General features: G+C 38.8%; 1 protein-coding gene across 5 annotated transcripts in view; it reads right to left on the bottom strand.

The window, feature by feature from the left end:
- polrmt (polymerase (RNA) mitochondrial (DNA directed)) overlaps positions 1-16,010 on the bottom strand; it is a 43,285-nt gene that overhangs the window by 16,108 nt on the left and 11,167 nt on the right. For 4 of the 5 annotated variants that reach the window (XR_006371974.1, XM_044130103.1, XM_044130102.1 and 1 more), the window contains 10 exons: positions 15,759-15,908; positions 14,302-14,469; positions 13,856-14,026; positions 12,420-12,659; positions 10,173-10,958; positions 9,232-9,354; positions 8,743-8,865; positions 7,010-7,189; positions 5,120-5,206; positions 3,102-3,215 (listed from right to left, as the gene is read on the bottom strand). Coding sequence is in view for 4 of the 5 variants with exons in the window: in XM_044130103.1 (XP_043986038.1) it covers positions 3,102-3,215; positions 5,120-5,206; positions 7,010-7,189; positions 8,743-8,865; positions 9,232-9,354; positions 10,173-10,958; positions 12,420-12,659; positions 13,856-14,026; positions 14,302-14,469; positions 15,759-15,908 (2,142 nt within the window). In the remaining variant the exon portion in view is untranslated. The remainder of the gene's footprint in view (positions 1-3,101; positions 3,216-5,119; positions 5,207-7,009; positions 7,190-8,742; positions 8,866-9,231; positions 9,355-10,172; positions 10,959-12,419; positions 12,660-13,855; positions 14,027-14,301; positions 14,470-15,758; positions 15,909-16,010) is intronic. The other variant, XM_044130104.1, reaches the window with a different exon arrangement.

Consider the following 16,010-nt stretch of genomic DNA (forward strand, 5'->3'; position numbering starts at 1 on the left):
ATACATTAAAGAGGGAAAGATGAACATAGAAGAAGAGAGGTGGGAGCAGCTGCACGAATGAAAGAACATTGAGCCTAGCTTTAGGGGGTCATAACGCTTCTCGCTTTGGTGGTTCTAGTCAATTGGTTAAAGGTGGCTGTGTGTTGATTGACAGATTCACACAATCAGAGAAAGCATTAAGAACAGAAGCAAAGGAAGAAGGATAAATCCCATCACTTAGTGACATGGCTGCCATGGATGTAGATGGACTGACGGTGAGACAATCTGCCTATTTCCCCTTAACATCCAATCTCCGGATGGACTTATGCGATAGGTTTAAGGAGAAGCTTTGACTTTAAACATGGAACAGGTTAAAAAAAAAAAAAAAAAAAAAAGTGATTCGTTATTATCTGCCATACTGTAAATAAAATCCCTACCTTGTATTATAATGTATGAACAGAGCGTATGATCTGTGTAGGGAGTAGATTGAATCCATGCCGCTAAGACGGATGGAGACCTTGGATTGCCCTACGGTCGGATACGGGTTTCCAAAGTCAAAATCACGGATAAGCTCCGGACGGCTCAGATGCTCACAAGGTAAACGGGAAAAAGAGAATTATTTCCACTCATCAGAGGAAGGTGAGCATCACACATCAATTATATATTACAGCAATATTTTTCTATTCTCAATCATCGTTGTTTCACCTAGCCGCACCTCCGCTGGCCTATAGCTGTTCGTATCCTCACTAAACGCAACTTTTCTAGGGCGTTACCATTACAACGCAAACCGCATATTTAGTACGGCCCAAAATGCCACAAGATTTTGAAAAAGTCAGAAAAAAACCAAGTAGGGCAACTGAATGGAATCACATTGACATTTACAGATACATTTCATGAATTTCAATGGAAAGCCACACGAAGGAAAAGCGCCATAAGGATGGAAGAAGAAGCATTCCCATAGTCAAGAGGCTAAATCCAAACGGTCCTCTCTACAATCTAAAATGTTCTTGTAGCATAATAAAATTTGAAAAGGTCTAAGGGATTTGAATACTTTTGTTAAGGAACTGTAAGCGATAGCAGCTTTTACATTTCTGTCAAATTTCCGCGACCTCAGTGGGCTTTTAACACCGATCAGGCGAATTATTTATTGACAGCACATTAGTTTCAGAGTGTTACAGGCCACAAGCAGCTATAGTTTTCCACTAGAGAGGCCCGATCAGTGAAACCCAGAGGAGACTAATTCTTCTCACACAGAGGACATTAGATCACGAGTTTTTAGTCACACTATAAACCCACAAATCCGGTCAAATCCAGCCAATCCATCTGACGATTCCCTCGAGTTAGCATCCGCTGAGAAAGATTATACTACAGCTACCCTGGGTGGAGGGGACAGTATATATATAAATAAAAAAAACATGAGCCAAAGTGACCTCTGATTGGATTAGTGTCCTCTAGTCTAGTAAGGGGCCCTCTCCAAAGTCTGTTCATGGCCTTTTTCATCTTTTTCTAATTTTCCTACATTTCCCCTCAGATGTACACAACCAATTCTCCTGCGACAAAACACCCGCTACTTTCACCTTATTATCTGTTTTATGCATTTTTTTTTTTCCACAAAGCATTATTCTCCACCCTAGCCTTCTATCTACAGTGTAATTACTGATAACCCACAGGAACGCAGCGGCCCAGGATTTTAGATGCGGTGAGGAGACAGAGAGATTAAATTTAATCCAGCTATACTTTGCAAAGGTGACCTTTCTACAAGATGGTCTCATTTTTGTTGCCCAGTGATGCGACTGGATTAGAGAATTACTGAAGCAGATCAAGAAAATTATCAGTAAAATCTCATTTAACCTATTTGTTTGTTTACTATTTCGCTTATTTTTAGGCCTTGAAGGGAAAAGGAGCTCAGCTAAGCATCTTTCTTGTCCATTTGTAAATCAAAAGAAGGAGGTCAGATCAGGGAAAGAAATTCACTACCAAGAGTGAGAGAGAGAAGGTCTCAGGGGACTTACCATCTGTCACTCCAAGTCATTTGCACCTGCTACCGTGTTGGCATTTCCTGTCTAGGACAACCTTATGCTTGAAGTCAGACTAAAAGAGCAGTTTGTATGCTGAGCAAGCCCATGAGTTACTTATCTGATCGGCAACATGTCCGCCTCCGCCCTTCACGTCATTAACAATTAAGAAGTTAAGAGGTTACCGTTTTTCCCTCTTCATACAGACAGGAACACTTCCCAGTTTGTATAACACACACGGAGCTGTGTTATCTGCAGACACGCTGGCACACAGTCATCATGTTATATCTCCAAGATGTGTTACTGTCAGGATCTCCATAGCGACAAACAAAACAGGCTATGTTGCTGAGGTCTATTAAAGTTGCACCACTTAAAATAATCGCAATACACCATCGGTGGCGCACTCCGGCAGCAAACCCAGAGAGATTCGGAAAGCCCAAGACGAACACGGCATCTATAAAAACACCGCTTAAAATGACGGATGAGACACGGATGCGATGGGAAGATTAAAACTGGTATTGATTGCATCGCATTTTGTGAGTCTTATTTCCTCTGGAAAGAAAGCTGCAAAGGATATAAAATAAACAATTGTATTTCTTTTGCTTGATTTAGTTTTGGTTATGGTGTACAGCACTTTGGTCACCTGTGCTGCTTTTGAAGTACTTCATAATAAAGCTGGAATGGAATGGACAAAGCAAAAAGATTTTGCTCTGACAAGAAAGTCAGTACGAATATAGACTTTCAATGAAGGTTTAGCTGAACAGGTTGAAAGTGTAGAAATACTTTTACAAGAAGCAGCACCTTCTAAGCTGACTGACTACTTTCAAATATCTATTAAATCAGGGGTGGGCACTCCTGGTCCTCCAGGGCCAGTCTCCTGCAACTTTTAGATGCATCTCTACTTCAACACACCTGAGTCAAATAATGAGGTCATTGTCAGGACTCTGGAGAACATGACTGCACTTGGGAGGTGATTCAGCTGTTGGATTCAGGTGTGTTGGACCAGGGAGACATCTAGGAGTTGCAGGACACCAGCCACCAGGAGTGCCCACCCCTGTGTTAAATCAATTCTCTGCAGTGGAAAGTCAGTCCTATGGTGAGACTTACCACTAAACTGCGTGTGCGATGATAAGGCTGAATGATCGGTAAACCCAGGGGCGTCACCCACTCCACAGTGTGGCCACACTTGGAGATCAGCCTGGCACTTTCTGTCAGCCAGTCCTGCAACAGAAGGACACCAGCAGTGTTAAAAACAACAACAAAAACTAAAATAGAGGACACATACTGATGAGTAAACTCAGAGGACTGTCAGTACCCGGGATCCGCTAAATATTTGCTATGCGCATATGGTCGTATCCATGCTTGCATGTGCGTGTTTGTGTATGTAGACGTGTTCAAATCACTGAGTTCACTGAGATAAAGCTTTCATGGTCTGCTGGATCAAAATTTAATAAATCAGACCCATAAATAGATCCTCTGGTACATTTTCAACCACAGAACACAGAAACTTCAGCCAGCTACTGCGTCAAGAAACGATCTTTGGATTTCAGCCCTAAATCTGCTGTTCTGCTTTAAAGAGAGGCCAACAACTGTGGCGGCGTTGTTGTGGAACAGGTCAAAAGCGGTTGCTCGCTATAAAACCCACAGCAATCCTGCCTGCATAAGTGTCTGAAACCATTTTCCAAAAAAGGAAGCTTTACTGCCTCACCACACAGATGCACACAAACAGAAAGATTCGTGCTACAACCAAGAAGTAGAACTTACACTTGAAGCAACTCACGTGTTGCTGCAAAAGAAAGTATTTGAAGCAAAAACACTAAAGTAAAAGAATGGACATCTGTCAGTAAATTTATGGAGGCTCAAGGATAATAATGTGAGGACTGGACACATGGTCAAAGTACAGTTTAAAGCAGAATCAAACTCATTTTCATTTTGGCCCATATAAAGATCACAAATGTCCTCTTCCTAACTTTCATGTGAGTGATATTAAACTCATAAATCTTGTACAGTATGTGACAAAGGACATACTGTTGGTTGGCAACAAAAATGTTGGGAGTTTTTTTTTTTTTCTAGGTTTGATGCCTTCAATGAAAATACACATGGGGAAAAAAAACAACACATTTCAGTATTTGACCCTCACACCACTGATTACAGCCAAATGAAACACAGACAATTTGATTGGCAAACCAACTAAATCCAAAACATGAAATTGTTATTTTCACTCACCATCTTCATTTTAATGAAACATTACCTAAATCAATTGACTTTTTGAATATAAAAGGTACCAACGCTAGGATTTAAATTAAGGATGAATTTTCAAATTAATGTTGAGTCAGTTTGTTGTCATAGTTTTGAACATATTTCACAATGAAAATTGACATATTAAAAGGCAAATGTAATATCTGACAAGGCCTAAATAAGGCAATTGACATGTAGCCACCGACTCCCAACTGAGAGGTAACAATGTTTGCAGTATTTATAGCAGTTTGCAATATAAGTGCTGATTAAGTCCTTCAAACTGCATAAATTTAAGATGAATGCATATTTTGTGTAACTTTTCAGCTAAATTGAAGCTCTTTATTGAATAAAGCAGTTTTACTATTTTTGAGTGATCCTAAAATGATGAAGTAACTAACACTTTAGGAAAAAACGCCTCATAATACAGCTAGGTACTTTTTGCAGTTTATGTAAATCAATCATCTCAAGAATTAATTAAGCAATGCGTAAGAACAAAGTTGAAAAACAAAGGTTTTAAACCAGGTCAATCAACAGTGGACCCTGATTGTAACGTCTCCCCTAGCAGCACATTATGCGTCGACATTATGTCTTCTCAAGAAGACCCCCATTTACAAAATCCTCATGTCAATCTCATTGAGCAGCCGGAGGATGTGCTACATCTAGCCTCATCCACACGGGATTTTAACTTGTAGCCCTCAGGACCTTCGAGAGCCGCTGCAACTTTGTGACTTAGAAAGGTGGACGGTGGATTTATTGGGAACCGTTTCTCTCTTGTCTCTTTCAGTGAGGTAAAACTGGAGGAACAGACGGAGGCACAATGTCTAACAACTGTTAGACTATTAGAGTAAAATACCAGTAAAATGTTTGCATGGTTGAAACTGGCTCACCTGAATCTCTCTGGTTCCCGTAAACATCTCCTTTAGGCCACTGAACACCAGGCGCACAAGGTAATGTGACGCATCCCATACGTGCTCCTGAAACGCAAAGAAATAATATCCTCTTATTCACGCTATATCTAAATAATTAATGAAATTAAAATTATTTTCTTCTTTGGCTCTTAGTTACTGTTATTGTTGAACTTAATGTAGCAAATCCAAAGTGTAATGGAAATAAGGGCTATAAATTGCAGGGCATTGGACTGCATTTATCCTCATATTACAGGAACATGATCTCCACAGTAGGTGCTGCTCAAAGCACATCCCCACCGTAATCAGTCATAATTATAGGCCCACCCAATTCTCTGTTAGAACCAATACAGGATATTAAATAGAAGTCATTTAGAATACTGCTGTGAGGCTCATCTACTGAGAGGCGTTCTGCTGATGCTTTCTATGTGAAATGTGTCATTTCCTTCAAGTATTTTTAAGATTAAGATAACTGTAAGACAGATAATAAGCATACAATGTTCAACAGACAACCGTTCCCCTACCCAGGTAGCAATTATTCACATTAAATCCTTATATGACCAAAGAATAGTGGTGCTGAACTAAAAACAGACTTTAATGTAAATATATAGACACAACATCAAGCAGAAGAATTGTTGGATGAAAATCTTAAACAGCCGAAGCGCATACATGTTGAAAACAACACGTCCGACTCATTTTGGCAAGATTTGATTTGTTCATTTCTGGCCTCAAAACTACTCTGGATCAGTAAACAACTGGCGCAGGATGCTTGCACACAGCAGACATTCACTGCACTGTTCAGATTACGACGGGAGAGTCAATCTGTACAACCAGGTATATACTTTTTCCATGTCAGAACGGATGGACAGACTCTTATTTCATACATTTCCATATTTTCCAGACTATACAGAAACATCAGAAATTCAAAGCAATTATCAATATATATATATATATATATATATATATATATATATATATATATATATATATATATATATATACACAAATATTACTAATTATAGGACATGATTAAAACAAGATCATTTGCTTGTTTTCCTTGTTTAATTTGTTGAACATAAACCATATATAGGAGCATTAATCTCAATTGGAAAATGTGCTTTATAACAGATTCTAACAGATTTCCATCTGGAGTTCCTGACATACAAAAACATGTTACACAAAGAACTAGACAGAGCCGCTCGCATTCAATAGAGATATCGTACACATAATAGCGTGACATTAAAAAAATGCTAAAGATATTGTGCAGCATCAAAGTAAACGTCAGACTTTTGGTCCATGCATCCAAGTCTTTTATATGTTCCTCGGTTATAATTAGGGCAGGTGCTTCAACTATTTAATTTAGATTAATTAAGTAATTGCAGAAAAACTAATTACAAAACGCAAGCAAACACTTCTAATCTCCTTGTGCAACTTAAGCATACATGCCGTTTGAACTGGTGTTTAAATTAGTGAATATTTGTTGTCCTTGTTAAAATATTTGACTTTTTTTCTCCAACATAAATACATGAGTTTAAGATATGAAGCATAAAGCTGCTTGTTTCTCAGTGAATATGAATGTGTGTTTGAATGATCTATAGCAAATTACAAACTTTGATTGTTGTGTTAAATACAATTCAGTTAATTCATTTCAAAGCATCAAAGTAATTAAATTGAGTCCCACAGCTAATTGTATGGCAGGTCAGATCACAATGACAAAAATGATTCAAGCTGCAATAATACTCCCTGTGTAAGTAAAAAAAATCAGGGAGGAAGAAGTAAGAGACCCTGATCATCATCACATCACACTGATTAAAGGCTAAAAATATGAGAGAACAGGGTGTTCACTCATCACCAGCTCAACCACTGCTGTACCTTGGGAAACTCATCAATCTCCTTTAGCCTCTTCTCTATCTGCAGGCGCCCTCCGTAACGAGTGACTCCGTACACCACAGTCATCACCGTCTGTTTGACCACCTTCCTGCTGATGAAGCCCTCCAGAACCTGGGCGATCTTCAGGCCTTTTGCAGCATCCCGAGTTCGCAGCTCTTCGACCTGAAACACATTTTTTGGAGATAGAAAAATGTCTTCTATGTCAGTCAAGCTATTAAAGGGAGTTTCAGAATATAGTGCATTGCTAAAGCATTGATGACGCTGAAATATTTTAACCTTTTGTCTTACTACAAACTCAAGTTTCAATGGAGTTAATTGGGATTTTACAAGGGACATAGTGGAAGCATTAGATGCATCTTAATCCCCTGATAATCCACATGTTTCCACATCTACATTGCAAGAGAACACCAGGTAATGATATTTAAAGAGATCACACTAAAATCCTGCTCAATGTCTCACGTTTTGTTTATGTTTGGGATCTAGTCAACTCTTAAATATTTCATATATTCAAAATATTTCACAAACACATCTTACCATCTGAGATGCATAGCACTGAAAAATTGATGAACGGATTTAGAACCCCATGCATAAAACTGCCACATCATAAGTCCACAAAGTAGTACTGTAGCAGATCCTTCCTGTCAGCAGAACTATAACTAACTCTGCTGCAAACTCAAGACGTTCTTATATTCCTGTCGTTGCTTTTTTTGCACATCCTTGTTGTTTTTTTTCCCCACTTCTTGTATGTAGTATGTTCTTTTTCAATGCATAAATATGTAAGAATTTTCTTCAAATTATCTAACTCAGTTTCACATTTTTTTTAAATCTAGGTATGCTTAGTAATAATTGTACAGTATATTTCTCCTGTGTTGTAAATTTGTCCTCACTGTACAATTTCTAATTATTATTTTTATATACTTTTTAAATTTGTATGAATATGCATGCTTCTACTTACCTTTAACTTGTACATCTGAATTTCCCCACGTTAAAGAATATTTCTATTCTATTCCATTCTAGAAACTGAGGGCATTTGAGGCATGCAGCTCTCACTTTATGTCTCAAATTACATGGCTATTACCAGAGAGAGACACAAACATGCCCTTGTGAATAAGAAAGATTTATTTTTATTCCGGTGTGGTCGTTTATTGTTTCAACACTTGATGTCATAAACAGTATAATATAATAATAACTGCAAAGCCCAGATGAAGACAAAGCCAACCAAAAACATAGTTCTGCAGCAATCTGAAATTTATAGCGTTTAGTCTGAAGTTACAGTCACTGCCTTTAGAGAAGCAGAGGCTTGTCCTTGGTTCAGTTCAAATCCTGTTGTTCTGAAATGCCAGAAAGTCACAACTGGGACCAATTTAAGTGTTTCTGCAACCTGGGTGCTTTCATGCATACACACACACACACACACGCATAAACTTTAAAAGAATAACAAAGTGTCTTCTCTCTCCCTCGACTTTGATGCAGAGCAAGAGAAACTAAGCACTTTTAAATGCAAGACATAAACTTAGAAACTTAAAAAAAAAACATTCTCCATGCTCAGCTTGTCACTCACTTTGGGACTTATTGAGACATCTGAATAATAATCACTGAGCAACTGCAGCATGCCTCATAAAATCCAGTCTCCTGTTGTGTAACGTCAAGTTTTTGCAGTGTAAAGGCTGGAACCACATGCTGGTAAATTGCACCAAAAGCCCACCGCTGCTCACCTGCTGTGCTACGCCGCTGTATACATCCTGGGGCACCTCGCAGGGCATGAGGTTGACGGAAGTCGCACCGATAACATCTCTGCCAAGAGCAGCATAGTGCTGGAGACCGTTGCAGGAGCCGTCCTGAAAGAGAAAAGGCTCGTTGATGAACAAGGCAGTGAAGGACTGAGTATTCATTCATTCACTCATTCAACTTGTACTTAACCCGGTGAAGTATTAAGAATGAGTTCTTATTTACAATAATGACCCGACAGGAAAGGGAAACATATAGTGAAGACGAATAGTTTTAAACAATTTCACAGTCAGCAGTCACATGCATTTTTAAACCTATTTATGCCTCAAGCAATAACCAACACGACCACACTAAGTAGAGCTGTCAAAATAAAATAATAGGAAGATTTGGTAAAGATAATATTTCCTCCTTTGAGACACCTGTTAGAATTTCTGCAAGTATTTTAAAAAGTTTTTTTTTTCTTTTTTTCTCAGTACCTGGTGAACAGGAAAGTGAGAGACAAACTTAGTTGGATCGGGTGATCTGACTGCGTTGGCTATCTCCATGCAGCAGGCCAGTGCCTGCCATGGCTCATCGGCCTCCATCCACCATTTTTTACCCTAAAAAGAGACAAAAAAAAAAAAAAGACACACACATATCAGATTTCTTAGATAAACATATGCAGAAAATATCAGTTACTGTTTGTTCTACAATTTGGGTATTTAGTCATTTTAAAGAAATTTCTACCAGCAGGGTTTCTGCATGTTTCACCAACTCATATTTAAGACCACTATGAATGAAATTTAAGACCTATATCTCTGAAGAAACGTATGAACTTTGTTCAGCCAAGTGGAAATAAATTTGCCAGTTGGGACCCATAATAGACCCCAAAGGTCAAGTTTTGGGTCTATCCCATAATAGTTACCCATGAAAGGTCTAAAAAAAAAAAAAAGAGCTAGTTAGCCAGCTTGCTGCTCCAACATAACCAGCAAGGGTTATGTTGGCAGTGAGTTAGCAGTAGCCTCAACCGTTTTGATTCAGAGAACTTAATGAAGATGTCTGAGTGTAACTCAGGCTTTTGTTTGACAGAAAAAAAATAGATAAAATATTTGAGACTAAATAGTTCTGTCAAGACAAAATGTAAGAAATATGATTAAGATATTAAAGGCTGACTTTTTTTTTTAAATTAATATAAAGCATTTTAAAGACTTAAATTCATTTAGAAAGTAAGTTGGCCTTTAATATGTTAATCCCAGCTCTTAAATGTCTTTGGATTACTGTTTAGTCTTGTGTATTATGTCTCTAATACTAAGACATTTTAAAGTCTTAATTTTAGATGCATTAAACTTTTTGAAGATGCACAGACAATCTCTACCACGCCAATTATAATTTAACCCACTTTCTGGTAATGGTGATCAAAAAATGAAGGTGAACTAACGTTCAGAGGGTCGTCTGCAGAGTCCAGGATGTCCTCCATGATGCTGTCGGCGTATTCCAGACGTCCATGCAGTGAGCTCCTCTTCTTCAACCCCGTCAAGTTGACCAGGTGAATCTTCAGCCAGTCCAAACCCTTGGGACCAAGAGGCTTCCCCTCAGCGAACATGAGCGTCGCCCGAGTCACATCACTTCCCAAGTGATTGAAATACGGAGGACATGGGTATGTGCGCCCCCTGAAGTCCATGTTGTGGGGAAACCAGAACAGCTTGTCCCGCATGTGGTGGGCAATGGAGAGTTTATAAAGAGCGTCCATTCGCAGGCTGTGCATCTCGCTACACTTCTTCTTAGCATTGATCACCTCTCGTTTCATGTGTGCCTTCTCGCTGGCTGTGTAAGTGAGGTCCTGAGAGTTGAAGTGGGGTATTTTAGGGGCTTCTGACAGAGGCGGAGGGACGTCCAGCTTATCGCTGCCCCGGTCGTTAAAGATCGAGATGATTATGTCCAGAATCGGTTTGTTGATCCTCCAGGCACAATTACTCAACTGGTTGAGCGAGTCAAAAACTGGGTGGAGATTTGGACACTTCTCCAGCAGTTCCTCGTGCTGCGTGGCCCCGTGCGTGGTGCGCATCAGCTTAGCCGGGGTGAGAAGGTAGGCGCCGAACTTCTCCGATGTCCACGGCACCGGAGGGCATAGCATCGGCATCACTGAGGAGTCAAAGGTCAGCGTGGTCTCCATGGCTTCCTGCTGCATCTGTGTCAAGATGGGGTGTGGCTTGATGAAGCCAACCTGACGGGAAAACCAGGTGAAATGCAAATTAAGTCTGAAGTGATATGTTTGGATCAGGAATATTTGAGTTATTCATAGAAAAAAAAAAATAAGCAAATAAAAAAAACATTTTAAAAAAGAGCTTGAGGCTTAATTGCTTCTCAAAAGTTTAGCAAATTGTTGTTGCCACCAATCAATTTATCTATTTTGAAATGATGTTACTCATATAAATATTCCCTTAAAGTTTAATGTAAAGTACCTGTCAGAAGTCATTGTTAGAGCAGATAGCACGAGTTGGTTTGCTATTATGCATATTGTGTCTAATTTTACTTAACATGCATGAAGCAGTGAATAAAAGGAGCTCCATTTGTTGACTGTAACCTGACAGAAACACCTCAGCTCCACTCCAATGAGTCAAACTTTCATGCTGTGCAGTAAAATCATTAGGATCCCCCCTGATGGGTTAATCACTATGGAGAAAAGGGTTTGAAACTACAAGAATAGAAAATTACACAAGAATTAAACTTGACTAGAGTATGTCTCACTGTCACACCGCATCAAGCTCAACAGCCCACACATCTGCCCGCTTCTCCGAGCGTGGTCACCTCAGCCTGCTGCAGGCTCCCACGGCAGTAAATCAGCGAGCCAATTAAGGGGACACAAAAAAAAAAAAAAAAAAAAGAAAAAAAAAGGGGATTAGGCTGGGCCCTATTCATCTTACTCAACTGCTACCACCACCATTCCCCACCAGGGGAAAGTGGTTTTTATAAATCACCCTCCTAGGAGCTTCATGCTGGATAGAAGGGCGCTCAAGTGTTCAAGGTAACAGGCTTTCTGAACAATCTTTGTGAACAAAAGTGAAGGTCAAGTCCTTAAAGGTTGTTCATTTTGTTTCTACTCCTTTTTTCTTTGTTAATGAAAAGGTCAGCTATAAAGCTAGTTCACCGATAACGTTCTCAGTTATTTAAGGTAATTGTGTATAAATTAGGGACATTATCCCTAATTTAGGACCCAAACTGACAAATTGGGAGGGCTAAAAATGGAAACGTTTTGTTCATTTGTTCCTTTATTTTTAATCTTTTGGAGAACATTTTCAAAAGCTTCTTTAATTTTTACTCTGAGCCACTAAAATGTAAGACAAAAAGAATCCCAGCAGATGCAAACATCTGCTCCTAAACAGTATTGATCTAGGGTCATATGGCTCTGTGCAGCATGGAAATGAGGGTGACGCAAACCCTTAAGAATTCACCTATACATTTTTAATCAATTTCCAACTAATGACGACTGGTATAAATCAAGAAAGTTGTCAGCACATAAATTCAAATGTTTGACACTACAAGACAGTTCTCTTTTTTTGTGAACAGAGCGGAGTCGATGCTTTGTGAAGCTTCCCCAAGTAAATTTCAAGTAAGGTACAATTTTGCCAACAGCTGCAGGGAATTCTACATCAGAGAGGATGCACATAAAAAAGTGGGTCTGTACCTGTCTGGTGCTGCGGAAGGTATACATGTGGTAGAGGATGGGGATGAGCTTTCTGTCATAGGCGGGGTTCAGGATGTCACTGTTAATTTTAAGATTCTTCACCATTATGTCCACAATGAAGGTTCCCAGCTCCAGCATTAGAATATATGGCCAACTTGTCTCTGCACCCTGGAGCATGGGTCCTGAACTCTGCTCCATCTCCAGTTTACACCACTGCTCCCTTGGAAGGACATTGCACACCTGAAGGAAAACACCAGAACCTTTGTGAAACTTTTATTTAAGTAATCTGCATAAAGATTGCTAGCTTCGTTACACATCTACTGGCCTCAAAATTGGTGCATGAAAAAGTAAACATGTGAAGCAAGCAACACTTTTAGAGGAGCTGCCCTAAAAAAAAAAAATTATAATTGGCGAATTTTTAAACAACAAAGTCTGCATATAAATGACCTCAAATGGAAAAACAAGTACCTTAACAAACTGTTATTTAAGCATCCGGCTTGTTATAATTGTGATCATTTTAGCAGCTTCCCAAGGGTGTATGAAGCCATCAAAATACGTAGGTAGGGACAAAGAGTGCAAACTCGCATTAAAGCAAGACAGTAGGTCAAATAAGCTTCAATATGTAACAGAACAATTGATATTTATGCGATATGCAGCGTCACTTCAAACTCACAACTGTGAAAGCTTTAGCTGAAAAGAGAGATTTGACAGAGAAGAAAATAAATCATGTCTACACTGTAAGAAGATCGTAACAAAAAATGATTTTTTTTAAAGTTAAGCCTTGTCCCAATGGACCATTAACAACAAACATTCAGCAGCAGCATGTTGGGTTCCTGGTTCAAATTTACTTTGAATTTACCATTCATATAAAGGAAAAGTCGACACATAATTTAATTAACCGAAAAACTTTGCCAACATAGGTTAGACAATTTTATTTATGCATTTAAAGCTAAGCCCTGTAAAGCACGGTGATATTCAACATTAGTGTCTAGTTTAAAAATATTGTTTTTGAAAACAGGAACTCCACCTACTTCTGTCATTTAAAGATAACAGGAAATATTATCTGTCACAGCTGGAAGTGAAAAGAAAATTCTGGAGACATTCACCAGGAGAAACTGGTTAGCACCATCTTCAATGGTTGCACATTCCTGGACAAAACCTGTCCATAATCCAGGATAGATCTTGAAGTACTACCATACTGGAATGTGTCTACCCTGTTAATCTCAAATAGAACTGGTTGCTGCAGTGGAAATTATATGGGTTAAAGGAAAATAACCAGTTTTCTCTGAAAGATTAACACAGTATAAAAATACATCTAATTGCTAATTTATATATCATTCACATGACAAACTAGTCTTCTCAGGATTTAAGATGTATTTGGGACAAATGAAAAAAAAAACAACTGTAATATAACATTATTGTTTCTTTTTTTTTACCTTGGTATCTTTGGCCAGCAGTTCTGTGTAGGCATCATAAATACTTCCCAGCTTCTCTACAACGCGATTCTGGTGCTTCTGTCTCACACAGTACTTGGTATAGATCCTGTTGCCCAGATCATGAGCTAAAATCTTCAGGGACTCCCCACTAGGAGGCATGTTAGAAACACTCTGCAGAAAAATACAGCACAGTTCAAAGGGTTAGAAATACCGAAACATGAGGGAGTATTTAAAACACACATAGTAATAAATATAAATTGGAAACTTTCATTATTATCTGGTGCAATACAATGACAAAAAGGCCTTTTTTCACATTAAGTTTATACTACAAAAATGACATATCTTTCTCTGCATGTATGACATCTATTTCAAACCCAGGGAAGTCTTTGTGACATTGTGGGCTTGAGACATTTTGTTATGCGGCAGCTACAACGAGCTTGTATTACCTGTATCATAATGTCAACGTACTCCTTATCCTCCAGCAGACAGAGATATGGATAAAGGTTAAGCTTGTAGTCCCTGGTGTTGGTTTTGGTCAGGATCATCTTGTTCTCCCTCAGTGCCTGGAGGAGAACCTTCTGCCACTGTACCCGCTGTTCTGCCAGCAGTTCCCTCTGAAAGATGACACAACTGGAAGTCATCCATTGCAGAGAGCAAAAAATAAAATGAACCTAACGCAAGAGACAAAAACACACACCAGGTATTCTCTACCGGAGTCACTGTGAAGGTGGGATTTTTTTGGGGGGTGGTTTGGCATAAAAATTGTAGTGATGAAAGCGGGAAAAACACAGTATGCATCTTTACAAAATATGGGGGGAAAAAAAAAGAAACTGGGATAGGCTTATTCCACACAGACTCATGAATAAACAGACAATGCAAAGGAGGATAGATTCATTTTCCTGGATATCTGACGCTGGAGAGAGGAGATATAATACAAACAAACATATTTGTATCCATTGGTTTGGAACAGACAGTAAAGCCTTCCATTTTATTTAGCTATGGTACAGTCAAGATATTGATTTTATTTAAGTAGCAGCTTTTATAAATCTTAGACTAATGCAGCTTAATATCTCATCTAAATGATGCAAAAAAAAAAAAAAAATGCTAAAACTATTTGATTTGGTCTTGAATACATCTAAGGATGAAAAATATATGAAAAGTGAGGGAAACCGATTGTACGGGAGTGGCAAACGGATGAATGCAAATGCAACATGATTAATTTATGGATGTGCTAATTAACCTGTAGCAACTTTTCTGTCAGATAAAATATCTAGTATGACTATTAACAGCCAGTCAACACAAAAAAATGAAATGATGTAATTTTCAATTTATATATACACAATATAGACAACTGTGCTAAACTATTAATACATTAGAATGATTTTACATTTTGTCAAAATTTTTTTCCACCAAACTGAATTTGTGTAAATTGCCTAAACAAAGTTATCTAAGCATTTTAATTGAGGGAATAAAAGTGTCCCACTTAAGCAGTTCTTTCTTGCACAGGATTAAGTGTCAGAAGTTTGAATGGAGCAGAAACACTGGTTCAGATTTTGGAGCGAGAGGTGACTGCACGTTCTCTCCAGAGGGCTCCGTTACAATGCAGAATTATTCAGCGCTGGCAGCCTGTAAATGCTGCCGCACCACCAGGGACTCTCTGCCTGCTCGCTTCCCACATAGCCCATCTGCAGAGTCAGGCAAGCCAGGCCTGGCTGCAAATGCCAGAGTTGAAGAAAAGGCTGAGCACAAGAATAGGACACGAGATACCAAAAGGCGTCAAGTCTGGATATAAATTATTACAAGGATGACCCAAGAAAACTTTAACCCTAGGAGTTTAAGCTGTCAGTACAACATATGGGGTTTTGTTATAGGTTGAAAACGTGCAGCTGGGGAGTATAGTTACCATTTTAACCATGTTCTCAGTGACGGGCTTCATCGCCTCAACAGAGTCGATGGTGATGGTGCAGGCCTGCTCCACACTGAGCTGACTTTGAAAACACTTCTGGAGCTCCTCCTGAGTGAAGTCAAGTTTGGGATAAGTGTGATGCTCCCTCTAAAACAGAAACAAAATCCAGACAGACAAACAAAATGATTAAAAAAAAAAGTTTTATTGGATATTACCAAGCCTAATTCCACAAAAACAGAATCTTGATGA

The sequence above is a fragment of the Gambusia affinis genome, linkage group LG10 (assembly GCF_019740435.1).
Source record: "Gambusia affinis linkage group LG10, SWU_Gaff_1.0, whole genome shotgun sequence".
Classification (NCBI taxonomy): domain Eukaryota; kingdom Metazoa; phylum Chordata; class Actinopteri; order Cyprinodontiformes; family Poeciliidae; genus Gambusia; species Gambusia affinis.